A 12683-nucleotide genomic window follows, 5' to 3' on the forward strand; every position below is an offset into this window, starting at 1 on the left:
TTCTATAAACAAAAAATGAATGCCTACATATATAATTTACATGTATATATATTTATATCTATTATATTTGGTTCCATTTTGTTATCATTCCTGTTCAAGTTTTAAAAATGTATACATACATACAGATATAAAGTATTGTAAGCCAACATTCCCAACATTCTTAAGAGTATTAATTATTTAAAAGCTGATATTGTATAGATGTATGTGATTTATTTAGTAATTTCACGATGTTTTTTAATTATTGTTCAAAGTTTATGAAAACATATATTATTTGTAAGTTTGGTGATGTTATGGTGGCAACTGGGTATCAAACTGCTTAATTTAATTAACCGTTTATGGTTACTCGCCAATAAAGAAGCAATAAATGAGAAACAAAATAAATGAGTACATTTTATTTTTTATAATTTTTATGAGACACCTATTTACTGGCCAAAAATAAGGTACATTACTTGGTTTTATCGCTCTAAACTTATTATACTTCTGGTAAGTAAAAGCCATCTACGCTGTTGACAATTTTTCCGGATGCCAGCTGCAGAAGCGATATAGATGAAGACGAGATATAAACATCTCAACACGTCCCTCCTTATTCTCTCGTGTTTGCGATTACAAGGGTTAAACACTTGGTTTGGGCATTCAGATCTCCTTCCGAGCAGTTGGGAATAGAAATTTAAATGCCTTAGCAAATTTGTATTGCCCACAAGACGCTTTTCCGAATAATAAAGTCCCATATAAGGGTTCTATTTTTATGGCTTCCCAAAGTACTGCATATAGATGGTTGTCTTAGATTAGACTGATGACCCACTCAGACCAGTGTTGGTCCTTTGCGATACCAAATGGAGTTCAGTTAATAGTAGTTATCCTTTAAGTTGCTGCTCTTGACGCGAACTTCAATAGCCATGGGGACCTCACCATCGAAACTTCTTTCAGTGTCGTCCATCATGGGGCCCTAGATAAAGCATAGCCTTGGAAATGCGGGAGAAGTGAACGAAAAATGTCCCATTGTTTCTATGGTGTCTTGCTCTTGACATTTACTGTTGTCTTCTCGCTCTGTCAGTCCCATTCTGCAGGCATATGCCGCCACCAGACTGACCAGGGAGTATTTTGATCATGTTCCTACAGTCTCTTCTATCGAGTTCCAGTAAGAATTTTGTGTTCTTCCTATCTATAATTTTATACATGACTTTTGCAGTTCTGCACGCAGGTAGCTCGTTCTCACTCTTTCTTCTCCATTGTCTTCTCTCAGCAGTTTGTTGTCCAAAACTAACCCAAAATACTTGGTGTGAGTTTGCTATCATTTATATGAGGAGTTTTGTATTTTCTTGTGAATACAAGCAGATCCGTTTTCCCCGGATTCAATACCAGATCCGCTAGATACTGTATTGAGAGTGGCGGTCATTATACTGCTAATCGTGCGTCTTATCTTAGGGTCTTCGCCGTCTAAGTTCTTTAGAAGTTTATTTACAACTAATGTCCAAGGGAGGATGAGTCATGTGTAGAAGTTCACGCAAGTGAGAAAAGTTCTCTGATTACCAGAAACGATTATTTTACATATGGCTTAAGCAACTCACCAGTTCCGGTCCTATACCAAGTATCCTCTGGGTAGCCATAGAATATCCGTTTGAAGGCGAGCTAAAGTGAGAAGACGAAACATCCCCTCGATAGCGTTGTGCGCTGGGTTTGGGACCCGTCATGTATGCAAGGAAGGTATCTCTAGTACAACAGTCGGTAAATTCAGCCTCCTCGAGGAAACAACCCTAAATGGGTTGAGGCTGTTCGACTTCGCCGGGGCCCGAAATATGGTTATCTGTAGTACTAGATTCCAGCACAAGAAGATACATCAAGCTACCTGGCTGTCTCTGGATCGAAAAGCCACCAACCAGCTCGATCATGTTGTGATAGACGGAAGACAGTCTCTCGTGTTTTAGAAGTGCGTACTCTCCGAGGTCTCAGCATCAACTCGGACCAATATCTTGTTGCAGCAAAACACAAGGAAGGTTCGACATCGAACTCCTGCACTCTGAGAGCATTTGTCAACAACTTTGTATAAGGGAACTGTGGGAGGGCATTTCAAGCTCCTTACGTACAGCTGCAAGCGAAATTATTGGTTTGCAAACCAAAAGAGAGAGGGGTCGAAATGCGTGAATACGAAGAGCTTGACAAGTTGACCGACAGGGGTAATGCTCGAAAATTCTATGAAATGATGCGGCGACTAACAGAAGGTTTCAAGACCGGAGCATACTCTTGTAGAACCCCCAGAGGTGTTCTAGTGGCTGATGCCCAGAGCATACTAAAATTATGGAGGGAACACTTCTCCAGCCTGCTGAATGGTAGTGAAAGTATAACACCAGGAGAAGGCGAACCCGATTACCCAATCGATGACGACAGAGCAGACGTTCCATTGCCCGACCATGAAGAAGTTCGAATAGCAATTTCCCGCCGAAGAACTGATAAGGAGCATGCATCAGCTTCTTTGTGGAATATGGTAGGATGAAAGTATGTCCGATGATTTCAATTTAAGTGTACTCTGCCCAATCGACAAAAAGGGGGACCCCACAAACTGCGCCAACTACCATGAGATAAGTCTCCTCAACATCGCATATAAGGGTCTATCGAGCGTATTGTGTGAAAGATTAAAGCCCACCGTCAACAAACTCATTGGACCTTATCAGTGTGGCTTTAGACCTGGCAAATCAACAATCGACAAGATATTCACTATGTGCCAAATCTTGGAAAAGACCATGAAAGAGAATCGGCACACACCATCTCTTCATCGATTACAAAGCTGCTTTTGTCAGCACGAAAAGGAGCTGCCTTTATGACATGATCTGAATTTGATATCCCCGCAAAAGCAATGCGCCTGTGTAAACTGACGTTGAACAATACCAAAAGCTTCATCAAGATCGGGAAGGAGTTTTCCATGCCGTTTGAACCAAACGAGGTTTTAGACAAGGCGACTCCCTAACGTGCGTCTTCTCCAATCTGCTGCTGGAGAAAATAATTCGAGCTGCAGAAATTAATCGAACAGGTGCAATTTGTTATAAGAGTGTACAGCTGCTGACATACGCCGATAACATCGATATCATTGGCCTTAACAACCGCGCCGTTAGTTCTGCTTCCTCCAAACTGGATAAGGAAGCGAAGCAAATGGGTCTGGTGATGAAAGAGAGCAAGCTGAAATATCTCCTGTCTTTAAACTAACAATCGTCGCACTCGCGACTAGACTCAAACGTACCAGTTGACAGTCATAACTTCGAAGTCGTAGATAATTTCGTGTATCTTAAAACCAGTATCAACACCAACAATAATGGACGATAACAACATCTAATAAATCGACGTTACGAGCTTTTGACCATTTGCGCATTAGCCAAGGCGAATACCGCATTCGATGGAACGATGAGCTGTGTGAGATATACGACGACATTGTTCTGCGAATTAAAAGACAGCGGGTACGCTGGCTAAGTCATGTCGTCCGAAAGAGCGAAAACACTCCAGCTCTGAAAGTATTCGACGCAATATCCGCCGGGGAAGCAGAGGAAGACAAACTGCCTTTGTAGCATTACTAGAATGATTCCTTCCATACCGGGAGATTTGTATGGATCGAGTGAGCGGATTGCCCATTATTTTTTATTCTGCGTAATGATGTGCTCGAGAAAGCTTGATACACCATTATTTTCATTGTCCGTCCACTCTATCGAATTAGACCGAACGAGGCGGAGCTTTTGAATAATAGTTTTCTAAGCGTCCCTACCTCGTTTCTCTTTTCAAAGCTATTACAAAAGTTCTTCTCAGACTGTCACTTTGTGCACCAACTTTTTGTAGTCCTTTAGAAGATCTTTATATAAAGTCTTCGCTTTCTGCTAGCTTTGTCAAGTTGATACATTCCCGTACTCTGCGTCTGCAAGAGCCAAGCTCATTGTTCCACCAAGGGGGCTCCGTTTTATGCAGAGTAGGCCAAGCGTGTTGAAAAGCTGTATGAGGAGCATTCGTGAATATAGGCATGTCCTATTCAAGAAGTGTGATATGAGTTATCCCTTGCCTAATAATATCTGCAAAAAAAGAACCCAGTTTGTGTTTCTGTTATTTCTCCTGCTTATGGTAGTCCAAGATCAATTCCCGATTCAGTCATTGAGCCTAACCTTAACTAGTTTCTTCGGTTTAAACTTTATACATATAGTGTTGGGTAGTTGCTCAATAATTGAAACCGTTTAGTGGCAGCAACTTAAATTGTAACTTCTAAATGACTCGTCTCGACAATTCCGAAATATCGGATTTTTTGCGTGATCTCTATTGCTAAAACAGCAACAATGTAGGAAACGGAGAATCGTCATCAGCAAAATTGTCTTTGTCCATTAGCCCAGACGGTATAAACATGTTGATTCTAAAAATACCTGACTAAGGTTCTCAATCTGTCGCTGACTATTCTTTATATACCCGAGGAAAGTTGGAAGAGTGAGAAACCACACCACCACTACCAAATTCAGGGAACCTCGCCAACCGTCTTTCGCTCACGACCTGGGTCTGGTACCACGACGAGGTTAAGATTTTAAGTTAAAAATTAAAAGGGAATTTTCCTTACCTCAAACGCAGATGATTTTACGATATTGCCATTAATATCATGACAATGGAATTAATGAAAAGTATTCAAAAGATATCACAGCGATTTTTCTAGCTTCTTCTCTGCATTGATTCTAAACCTCTCTTCCACCAAATCCACAACCACGCTTTTCACGAACTAGACGAAAGAGTACAGACTGCATCTTAACATCACAAGACCTATGTACATAGTGAAGCTTACATGCTTCCGGTTAAGGAACACAAAGTACCTCTCTACAAACACATTCTACTGGGATGTTTTCGTAGAAGCTGAGCCGCCTTCTAAGAACATCAAGATGTAATTCCTGGATTATGTCGATGGTAATGAACCTATCTACTCCCTCCTAGTGAATGGTGTACTGGAAGTTAAACCCCCACCAATACCAGACGAAAAATTTTACGCTGCAATATCCGGCAGCCCTTCTATACTAGATCGTTAACAAAATTCGCCTCTCCAACATTCTTGTAACTACGAATTTCACTGAAGAACGTCTATAATTATAATTTATAATTAGTCATATATAATTTATAATTATAATTATAAACGTTCTCTGGTCAGAGTACAAAATAAAGTTATTATTTTATACGATTTACAGCAACCATGTGTCGGGAGTTTTAACAGTGTTGGGAAATTAATATTTTGCTTTCAATACTTCACCTGGGGTGGCAACTATTAAAACTGTCAAACAATAATTTGGTTGTCATTGTCTACAATTTGCATTTCATCGTTTTTGCTGCAATATTATTTTTCGTATAAAAATCATATAAAATGTATTCACACAATAACTTTATACAAACCGAATTATGGAAAGGTGGCCCTGTACCTGGACAATTTTATAACTTTCCTGGCACTAGCCAAGATATCAATGCCGGCAATATCACAGCACCTGGTTTATATGGGTCCAATCGTTCGTCGTAAGTAAAAATGTATTATTCAGTTGAGATACAAGAATTAATTTGTGTGATTTATTTGCAGATCACCAATTACCACTGGTACCTCGGTAATTGGAGTTAAATTTGATGGTGGTGTTATGATTGCTGCAGATAATCTCGTCTCTTATGGCTCATTAGCACGTTACCAAGATGTGCAGCGTGTTTTCAAAATAAATGAAAAAACCATCATTGGTGCTGGAGGCGATTTCGCTGATTTTCAAAGTCTGAAAAGAAGTATAGACCAGAAAATGGTAGAGGACATGTGTTATCAAGATGATATTGAAATGCAGCCTAAATCGCTGTACAATTGGCTAACACGTATTCTGTACAATCGTCGCAGCCGTGTCAATCCATTGTGGCTAGAGATGGTAGTTGGTGGCATGCAAGATGGTGTGCCCTTCTTGGGTCATGTGGATCTGCGCGGACGTGCTTATGAAGACGATGTAGTGGCCACCGGTTTTGGCAAACATTTTGCTTTGCCTTTAGTGCGTGAGCAAATCTCGGAAGGTCGGTTACTGTCGCAAAGTGAAGCTTCACAAGTGGTACGATATATATTACTTTATAAATATTTTTAAAAATTTTAATGATATTGTTGTTTAATAGCTGCGCAAGTGCATGGAAGTGTTGTACTATCGTGATTGTCGTGCGATATCGAAATACTCGGTAGCAGTTTCCACCGCTCAAGGTACAATTGTTCAAGGACCCTTCGAAGTTAACCAGAACTGGCAATTGGCAACTTTGGTTAAAGGCTATTAATTTCAGATATATGTTTATACTATATAAAAGATAATGTTTTAAAAATTGATTTATTCATTAATAGATATTAAAGGCTTTCATAATATCTCATACTAAGTTTTTGCATCTCCTGCTAGATCAAATCACATTTTTTACGAGAGAAATGTTAAAAAGAATTAAGTGTAGATCGCAGATTTTGTAATTGTCCCAGATTTTGAAATATCCATTAGAAATACAGCGCACGTAATTTTCCACGTCATTATAATCCGTTCCCACGTCTAGGTTGCCGGAGCGGACCCGGATTCTCATCCGGCTAAAGACTGTTAAACCGGCAGAATTCATCTAAATTACTTCAGGAATGTTTTCTGCCGTTACAACAAAAACCACACCTAATTTTTACTGTCCTGACAGATAAGCAGCTTATTTATTGTAGCAATTAACTTTGTAGTCGACGATCGGGTGGTGAGGTTCGAGTTGGTTGGCATAGAAATCACCTAAAGATAGGCGGAGGAATTATGCTGTTTCGATGAGGTTGGACCAGGAGGAGAGAGGTGCTACATGAATGGGGTCATTGCACGAGCGATATAACCATATTGATTGGTATGTCGAGGTCGTTTTTGGATAAGACAGTGCCCAGAAGGGAGTTGCAGCTTATTTGTTGTTTGTTATTATAACATATTGCTGTCATATATACTGAACAGTCAGAATAAAGTTTTTGCAAAGGAAACTTTTTCAATCGAACAAATATCGGGAACGTTCTACGAAGCAAATAACTGCACCAATATTGCGACACTTTCCGAACATCACCATCTTCTCGCCATACAAAATGAACGATCGGAATCAAGATCTTATATGAAGTCTTTTCTATTATCAGTGTACATCGTATTTGACGGTTGTTATAGATCTAAATAAAACATTTCCCCTGAATTGTATTTTCTGGTAGCTCGGTGAAAAATGTGTTAGTTTCCATTTTTTTCTGGTTCCAATAATAATGTTACATATATTTTCGCTAAAATCCTTTAATTCTACCATATACATTTATGTGTTATTTCGTATGAATATTCGTAAGTATGTAGGCATATGCGACATTTTAAAGTGATTACTGCTAATACATGAATTTTTTCACAAAATTTACTTAGTCAAAAGAAAAAGAAATAATATATTGAAACAAGTACTTTCCCGTATGAGATCGTCGCCACATTGAAAAACGTGGATAGCTGCAGATAGTGGCGACACATATATGGATATGTAAATATGCAGTTATAAGATATTTCCATTACATTATAATATATATATTTTTTTTAATAAAAATAATATATTCAAAAATATTAAAGAAAATAAACGCGAAAACTCACTACACACGCTACGAATTTAATTCAACATTGTACGTCGATCATAGATGTGACGACGTTGTTCGCGCACTTGTCGCTTCCACTTATCCGTTTGATGACCAACACGATTCAAAACGTTTGCGCGCGAGTTCATTTCTTGATTAGCCATGCCGGACGGCAATGGAGGGGAAGTACCGCTTGCTTCATCCTAATAATAAGAGAAATAATGAAGAGATGTTAAATATTTCACAGCTATCAATATAAAATTGTAACAATTTGGTGTTAGTGTAAATTCGTAGAACTTGTATGTGTGTGCTTAATTGCCTACTAGGTATACAAACTCATATTGGTAACGGAAATGGACATTTTGGAATTAAAATGTATGTATGTGTCGTTAGTGTGTTAATAACAAAAATATAAAACGCTATGTAAAATTAAACATATGTGCAACAAAGTATGTAAAAACAACATGAAAACGAAAACTAAAAGATAATCAATCAGAATCTTTATTGTCATCTACTAAGAGACTATATTGAACGTTGGAATATTTGATATGTACATCTTCATTTGTGTGCTCCTGATAATTCGCCTTCACACGCTTGTTGAGTAGTGGATCCAAGCAAATTAGAAATAGCATATATATCACAAGTATGGATATAATCCAAATCACGATTATGACAACGACCTGTTAAAAGATTTAGAAACTAAGATCATTGAACTGTCTAATATGGGAGAAATAATATGTACACATATGCACGTAAATATAATTGTGCAATATAGTTGTTTCATATTAATAAATATAATTATTAAAATATATAGTCAAATTAATATTTTGTAAAATTTTAATAAAAATTTCTTCAAATTCAGTTTTATGGTAATGTAATTATTATTACTTATTTTTTTAACCTTTAATTAATGTTATGCGTAAATTTTTTCCACTACGATATGAATAATAGGAGTTCTGAAGTAGCCACTTTCTTTATAGTATGTATACAAAACTGGTGCACATTACCTTAATTAGTGTTGTGTTCCTTGCTTCATGCTGACATTTACATTCCGGACAAATTTCCAGCACTTTACCATTTTCACTTAGACGAGGTAACAAAGCTCCATCACACACACTAAGCAAATGATAAATAAAAGTAGTTATTAATAATCACAATTAAAAAACTGTAATATGTACCATTTGGGCGTTGAATTTGTGGCTTGCACTAAGGAATTTAATATGTTTGGTGCTAAAGTGCTGCTCAATGCGCTTTTGACAGCAGGAATATTGTTGTTATCAGCCTTAACTGGATTGGTGGTATTTTGCGGAGTTACATCTGCCGTAGACAACTGCAAATATACCTTGTTTTATGAACTTTCAAAGCAAAATTTTGAACGCTCACCAAAACGCTGAAGGAAAAGCATAAAATGCCTAATACTGTAGCACTACAAGCCATGTTTTCTTGTTGAAACATTGCTCATTAAATTAAATAAGAAATTTTGTAAAATTTTAATAATTGTATGTCTATTTTGTCTTTTTCTTTCCTTTCTCCTGTCAGCTGTTTTCTATGATCATGTTCACAAATGTTGACATCCTTTGTTTGGTTTGGGTGATGCCGTAGAATATTTATCATAAAGATATGCCCTAAATGTTTTAGAATTTTTATTTAATATACCAAATACACTCAACACTTTTTTTACACGGCTTACAGGATTTGAAGTTACACGGTTGGAAAAAAATTTTTTTGTAAAAAATGTTTAATCTATTACGGTTTCAAAATCACTGTCTTGTAATTATATTTGTTTTTACCACACTTAGCCAAAAGAATCGTAATATTGCCCTTAGCACCATTGCTGAAATGAACATACATAGTAGTAACTGGGAAATCGCCTTATTCGATAACTCTTATCTACACATTTCTTAGTTCTGGATTAACAGATTTCTTTGTTTTTTGCTTAATCTACCAATCTTTCGCCTGTATGAATTATGTATTTCATACAATTTGTATGCATATCGGAAATTTTATAGTTTTCAATATTTTTTACACTATTTTTCGAAGTATATATAGTTCTTTATTTCATCTTACACGGTTTTCAGATGACACGGAACGTATCCCCAATTGAACAATATTAAAAAAAAATAAATTTTGATATTTCTAACTTTGAAGTTAATATATATATGTTATAATGCTTCGATTTAATTGTTTGTAATAATGATATCCATTTTGATTTGCTTTTTAGTTTTCTCACAGTTTAAAAAATTACAAAATCCAATAATTGCATATAAAGTAAAAGCAAGACATAAAACTCATTTTTAGTAAATTAAATTCTGGCATATTATTGTTTGCGCAAGCCAGATTTGTGTTATCTAATTTGACATTTGTTTGCGTGTCGGTCGCCGATTTTGACAAATAGAAGTCAATAGTTCCCCACAAAGTGTAAACTTATCGTTTTTCATCTACAGAGAATTACGAGTATTTATTTGAACAAAATAATTAGTTTAAGTAAAAAATAAGAGAAAATGAACCCGAATAAATTGAATTTGTCGTTAGAAATAATCCTTTCATTTATATTTTGCACATTTCCCGTGTCTTTTGGTAAGTTTGATGTGGTCGCCCGTGATTGGTGGTGGTCCGCCCACTAGTTGTGTATATTTGTTGTACTTTTCCGGTTGCTGTTTTGTTATCACTTCTATAGTAACATTTTTGGCTTCCTTTCAGCGGGTAAAACCAATTTCGTGACATGCGGCTCAATAATAAAACTACTGAATTCAGATTATGGTTCCCGTTTGCATTCACATGATGTAAAATATGGTTCTGGTTCGGGCCAACAATCGGTGACAGGAATTGAGTTAAAAGAAGATGTGAACAGTCATTGGGTGATAAAGGCACCAACAAATAAGCATTGTGAACGTGGCGAACCTATACAATGTGGCGACATTATACGCTTAGAGCATTTAACTACCAAGAAGAATTTACATTCCCATCATTTTCCCTCACCCTTATCTGGTGAACAGGAAGTATCGGCCTATGGGGATGATGGTGTAGGTGACACCGGTGATCATTGGGAAGTAATTTGTTCCAATGATGAATGGGTACGTGATGCTCATGTGCGCTTGCGGCATTTAGACACAGGCAGTTATTTGGGAATGTCTGGACGTTCGTTTGGAAGACCAATTTCTGGCCAAATGGAGATTGTCGGTTTTAGCAGTTCTCAGCACGGCACCCGATGGACAACAGCAGAGGGTTTATTTATTGTACCAAAGGATAAAGAATCACACAATGAATATGCTCACACCGAACTTTAGAAAAATTGTGATGTGCATGGGCTTTGTACGAATTTTGCCGCTATGCTTTATGATATACTTTTATAATAGTTAGTTTTTCATTTAATTATTATTTAGTTCAAATTGAATTTTAGTATCTTGCATTCATGACAACACATCATACTTTCAACATTCAAATGCGGTAATGTTGCATGTTTTTATGAATATCAAATAAATGCAAATTGTGTAAAAAAAAACAAAATTAACAAAGCAGGTAAAAATGTTGTCGGTAATTGCATAAACTATCGGTTGACATTAAATATTGTAGGATATCAAAAGGAAAGAAGCATATTCCAGCTTACAATTTGTAAGAAGAAGGTACTCGGATTTAAATTTAGCCAAAAGACTGATGTCATAACCTTTCCATCCGACTTTTTCGTCTTTCCACGCCTGAGAACCGGTGCATCATGTGCAGTCCACTAGAATAACAGTCGATTAGACTCCAGTGGGAAATGATGGAGCTATTGTTACACACCGACGCAAAAATTCGGTTTTATTACGATTAAAGAGCGCTCACCCACTTTGCACATAGCTTTCGAATCTTTAGAGCATCATTGTCCTCGGTGCTCAATTCGTGACAGTCCTGTCTACGTACGCTCGGTTATTTTTTCGGCCAATGACGGTCAACTTGGCAGCATTTCGTCAAATTACTTCGGAGATTGTTGTTGTTGTTATAGTGGCAGAATCCTGCCGAGCTGACAGTCTTTGGCTGGTTAGTAATTCTGGGTTCATTCCGGTTACGTGGACCCAGCTATCCTGGGAGCGGCTACCTCAGGGGTGCTCTCTGGCGCTCCAACAACGACAAAAGTTACAGATTGGTGACCATCCAGCTAGGAAAGTAGGGCAAATAAGCCGACAGGATCGCATTCTGCATAATTTCGCCGTTTTGGGTCTACATTTCATTAGAGACGCAAGCGTCTGGACTTCGCCAAGCGTAGCTGTTTCTGGGAGAATACAATGTAAAAAAGTTCAGAAACAATATCAATCAGACCTCTTTAAAACCACTGGAATAGATGAAGTATGTGAAAAGAGGAGGGGCCAAATAAGCAAAGGGTCACATTGAGTACCTTATTCTTTAGCTGATATCAGTTGGTATTTTTTCGTATAAATCACACTTCCAGGGGAGAAAGCGATATAGAAGTGAATGACGATATCCGAAATAAATTCTAAAATGACACCCAAGGTCATTCATTGAGAGACAGTTAACTTTCATCATATATGAAGTTGGTTAAACTTTATCTGTCCCATCAAATATGCCCATCTAAGACCAATTCCGCTTTGATCCCAATCCAAACAGATAGCTGATCGAAGAAGAAACTCTTATTTTACTATGATTTATATTTTTGTTTTCGAGACATTAGCCAAGAGAAAAAGAGATTAAATTTCCAGAGGTCGAAGTGAGTTAAACCAATTCAGAAAATAGGAACTATCAATTAAGAAAAACTAAGATATGCCTATGAAGTGGCATTGCATCTGACTGTTGCTTGCAGGGTAGACCTTAGTCAAAGCAAGCGAATATATGTTGATTCCGGAGATATTTCGACGGGCTTTTAATTGAGAGAGGGCAGAGTTTGATCCGTAGACAGTAATCAAGAATATTCAAGAGACGTTTTGTTGCCTGGTTGCGTATCCGCAAGCTTTATGAACATTCCCAAACATACTCGTTTGTATATTGGAATTACAACCAAGACAGAGCCGGTTACATCTACCGGAAAAGGCTAAATTTTAAGATTTATATCGGCGTTTTAACCCTGATAATTCTTACTTACTCCTTTACCTAA

At 37.3% G+C, this 12683-nt stretch overlaps 3 protein-coding genes across 3 annotated transcripts; 2 read left to right on the plus strand and 1 right to left on the minus strand.

The window, feature by feature from the left end:
* The first annotated feature begins 5273 nt into the window (after positions 1-5273).
* LOC120766622 (proteasome subunit beta type-4) lies at positions 5274-6327 on the plus strand. The gene is made up of 3 exons (XM_040092233.1): positions 5274-5508; positions 5570-6068; positions 6130-6327. The coding sequence occupies exons 1-3, from the start codon at positions 5363-5365 to the stop codon at positions 6280-6282; spliced, it is 798 nt and encodes a 265-aa protein (XP_039948167.1). The 5' UTR covers positions 5274-5362; the 3' UTR covers positions 6283-6327.
* Positions 6328-7224: 897 nt separating this feature from the next.
* On the minus strand, positions 7225-9152 carry LOC120766599 (uncharacterized protein CG1161). The gene is made up of 5 exons (XM_040092204.1): positions 8981-9152; positions 8776-8927; positions 8605-8713; positions 8152-8277; positions 7225-7800 (listed from the first exon to the last, which is right to left on the minus strand). The coding sequence occupies exons 1-5, from the start codon at positions 9050-9052 to the stop codon at positions 7633-7635; spliced, it is 627 nt and encodes a 208-aa protein (XP_039948138.1). The 5' UTR covers positions 9053-9152; the 3' UTR covers positions 7225-7632.
* An 833-nt stretch (positions 9153-9985) lies between these two features.
* LOC120775477 (stromal cell-derived factor 2) lies at positions 9986-11115 on the plus strand. The gene is made up of 2 exons (XM_040105680.1): positions 9986-10174; positions 10298-11115. The coding sequence occupies exons 1-2, from the start codon at positions 10099-10101 to the stop codon at positions 10882-10884; spliced, it is 663 nt and encodes a 220-aa protein (XP_039961614.1). The 5' UTR covers positions 9986-10098; the 3' UTR covers positions 10885-11115.
* The last annotated feature ends 1568 nt before the right edge of the window (positions 11116-12683 follow it).

This window comes from Bactrocera tryoni, chromosome 1 (genome assembly GCF_016617805.1).
Source record: "Bactrocera tryoni isolate S06 chromosome 1, CSIRO_BtryS06_freeze2, whole genome shotgun sequence".
Classification (NCBI taxonomy): domain Eukaryota; kingdom Metazoa; phylum Arthropoda; class Insecta; order Diptera; family Tephritidae; genus Bactrocera; species Bactrocera tryoni.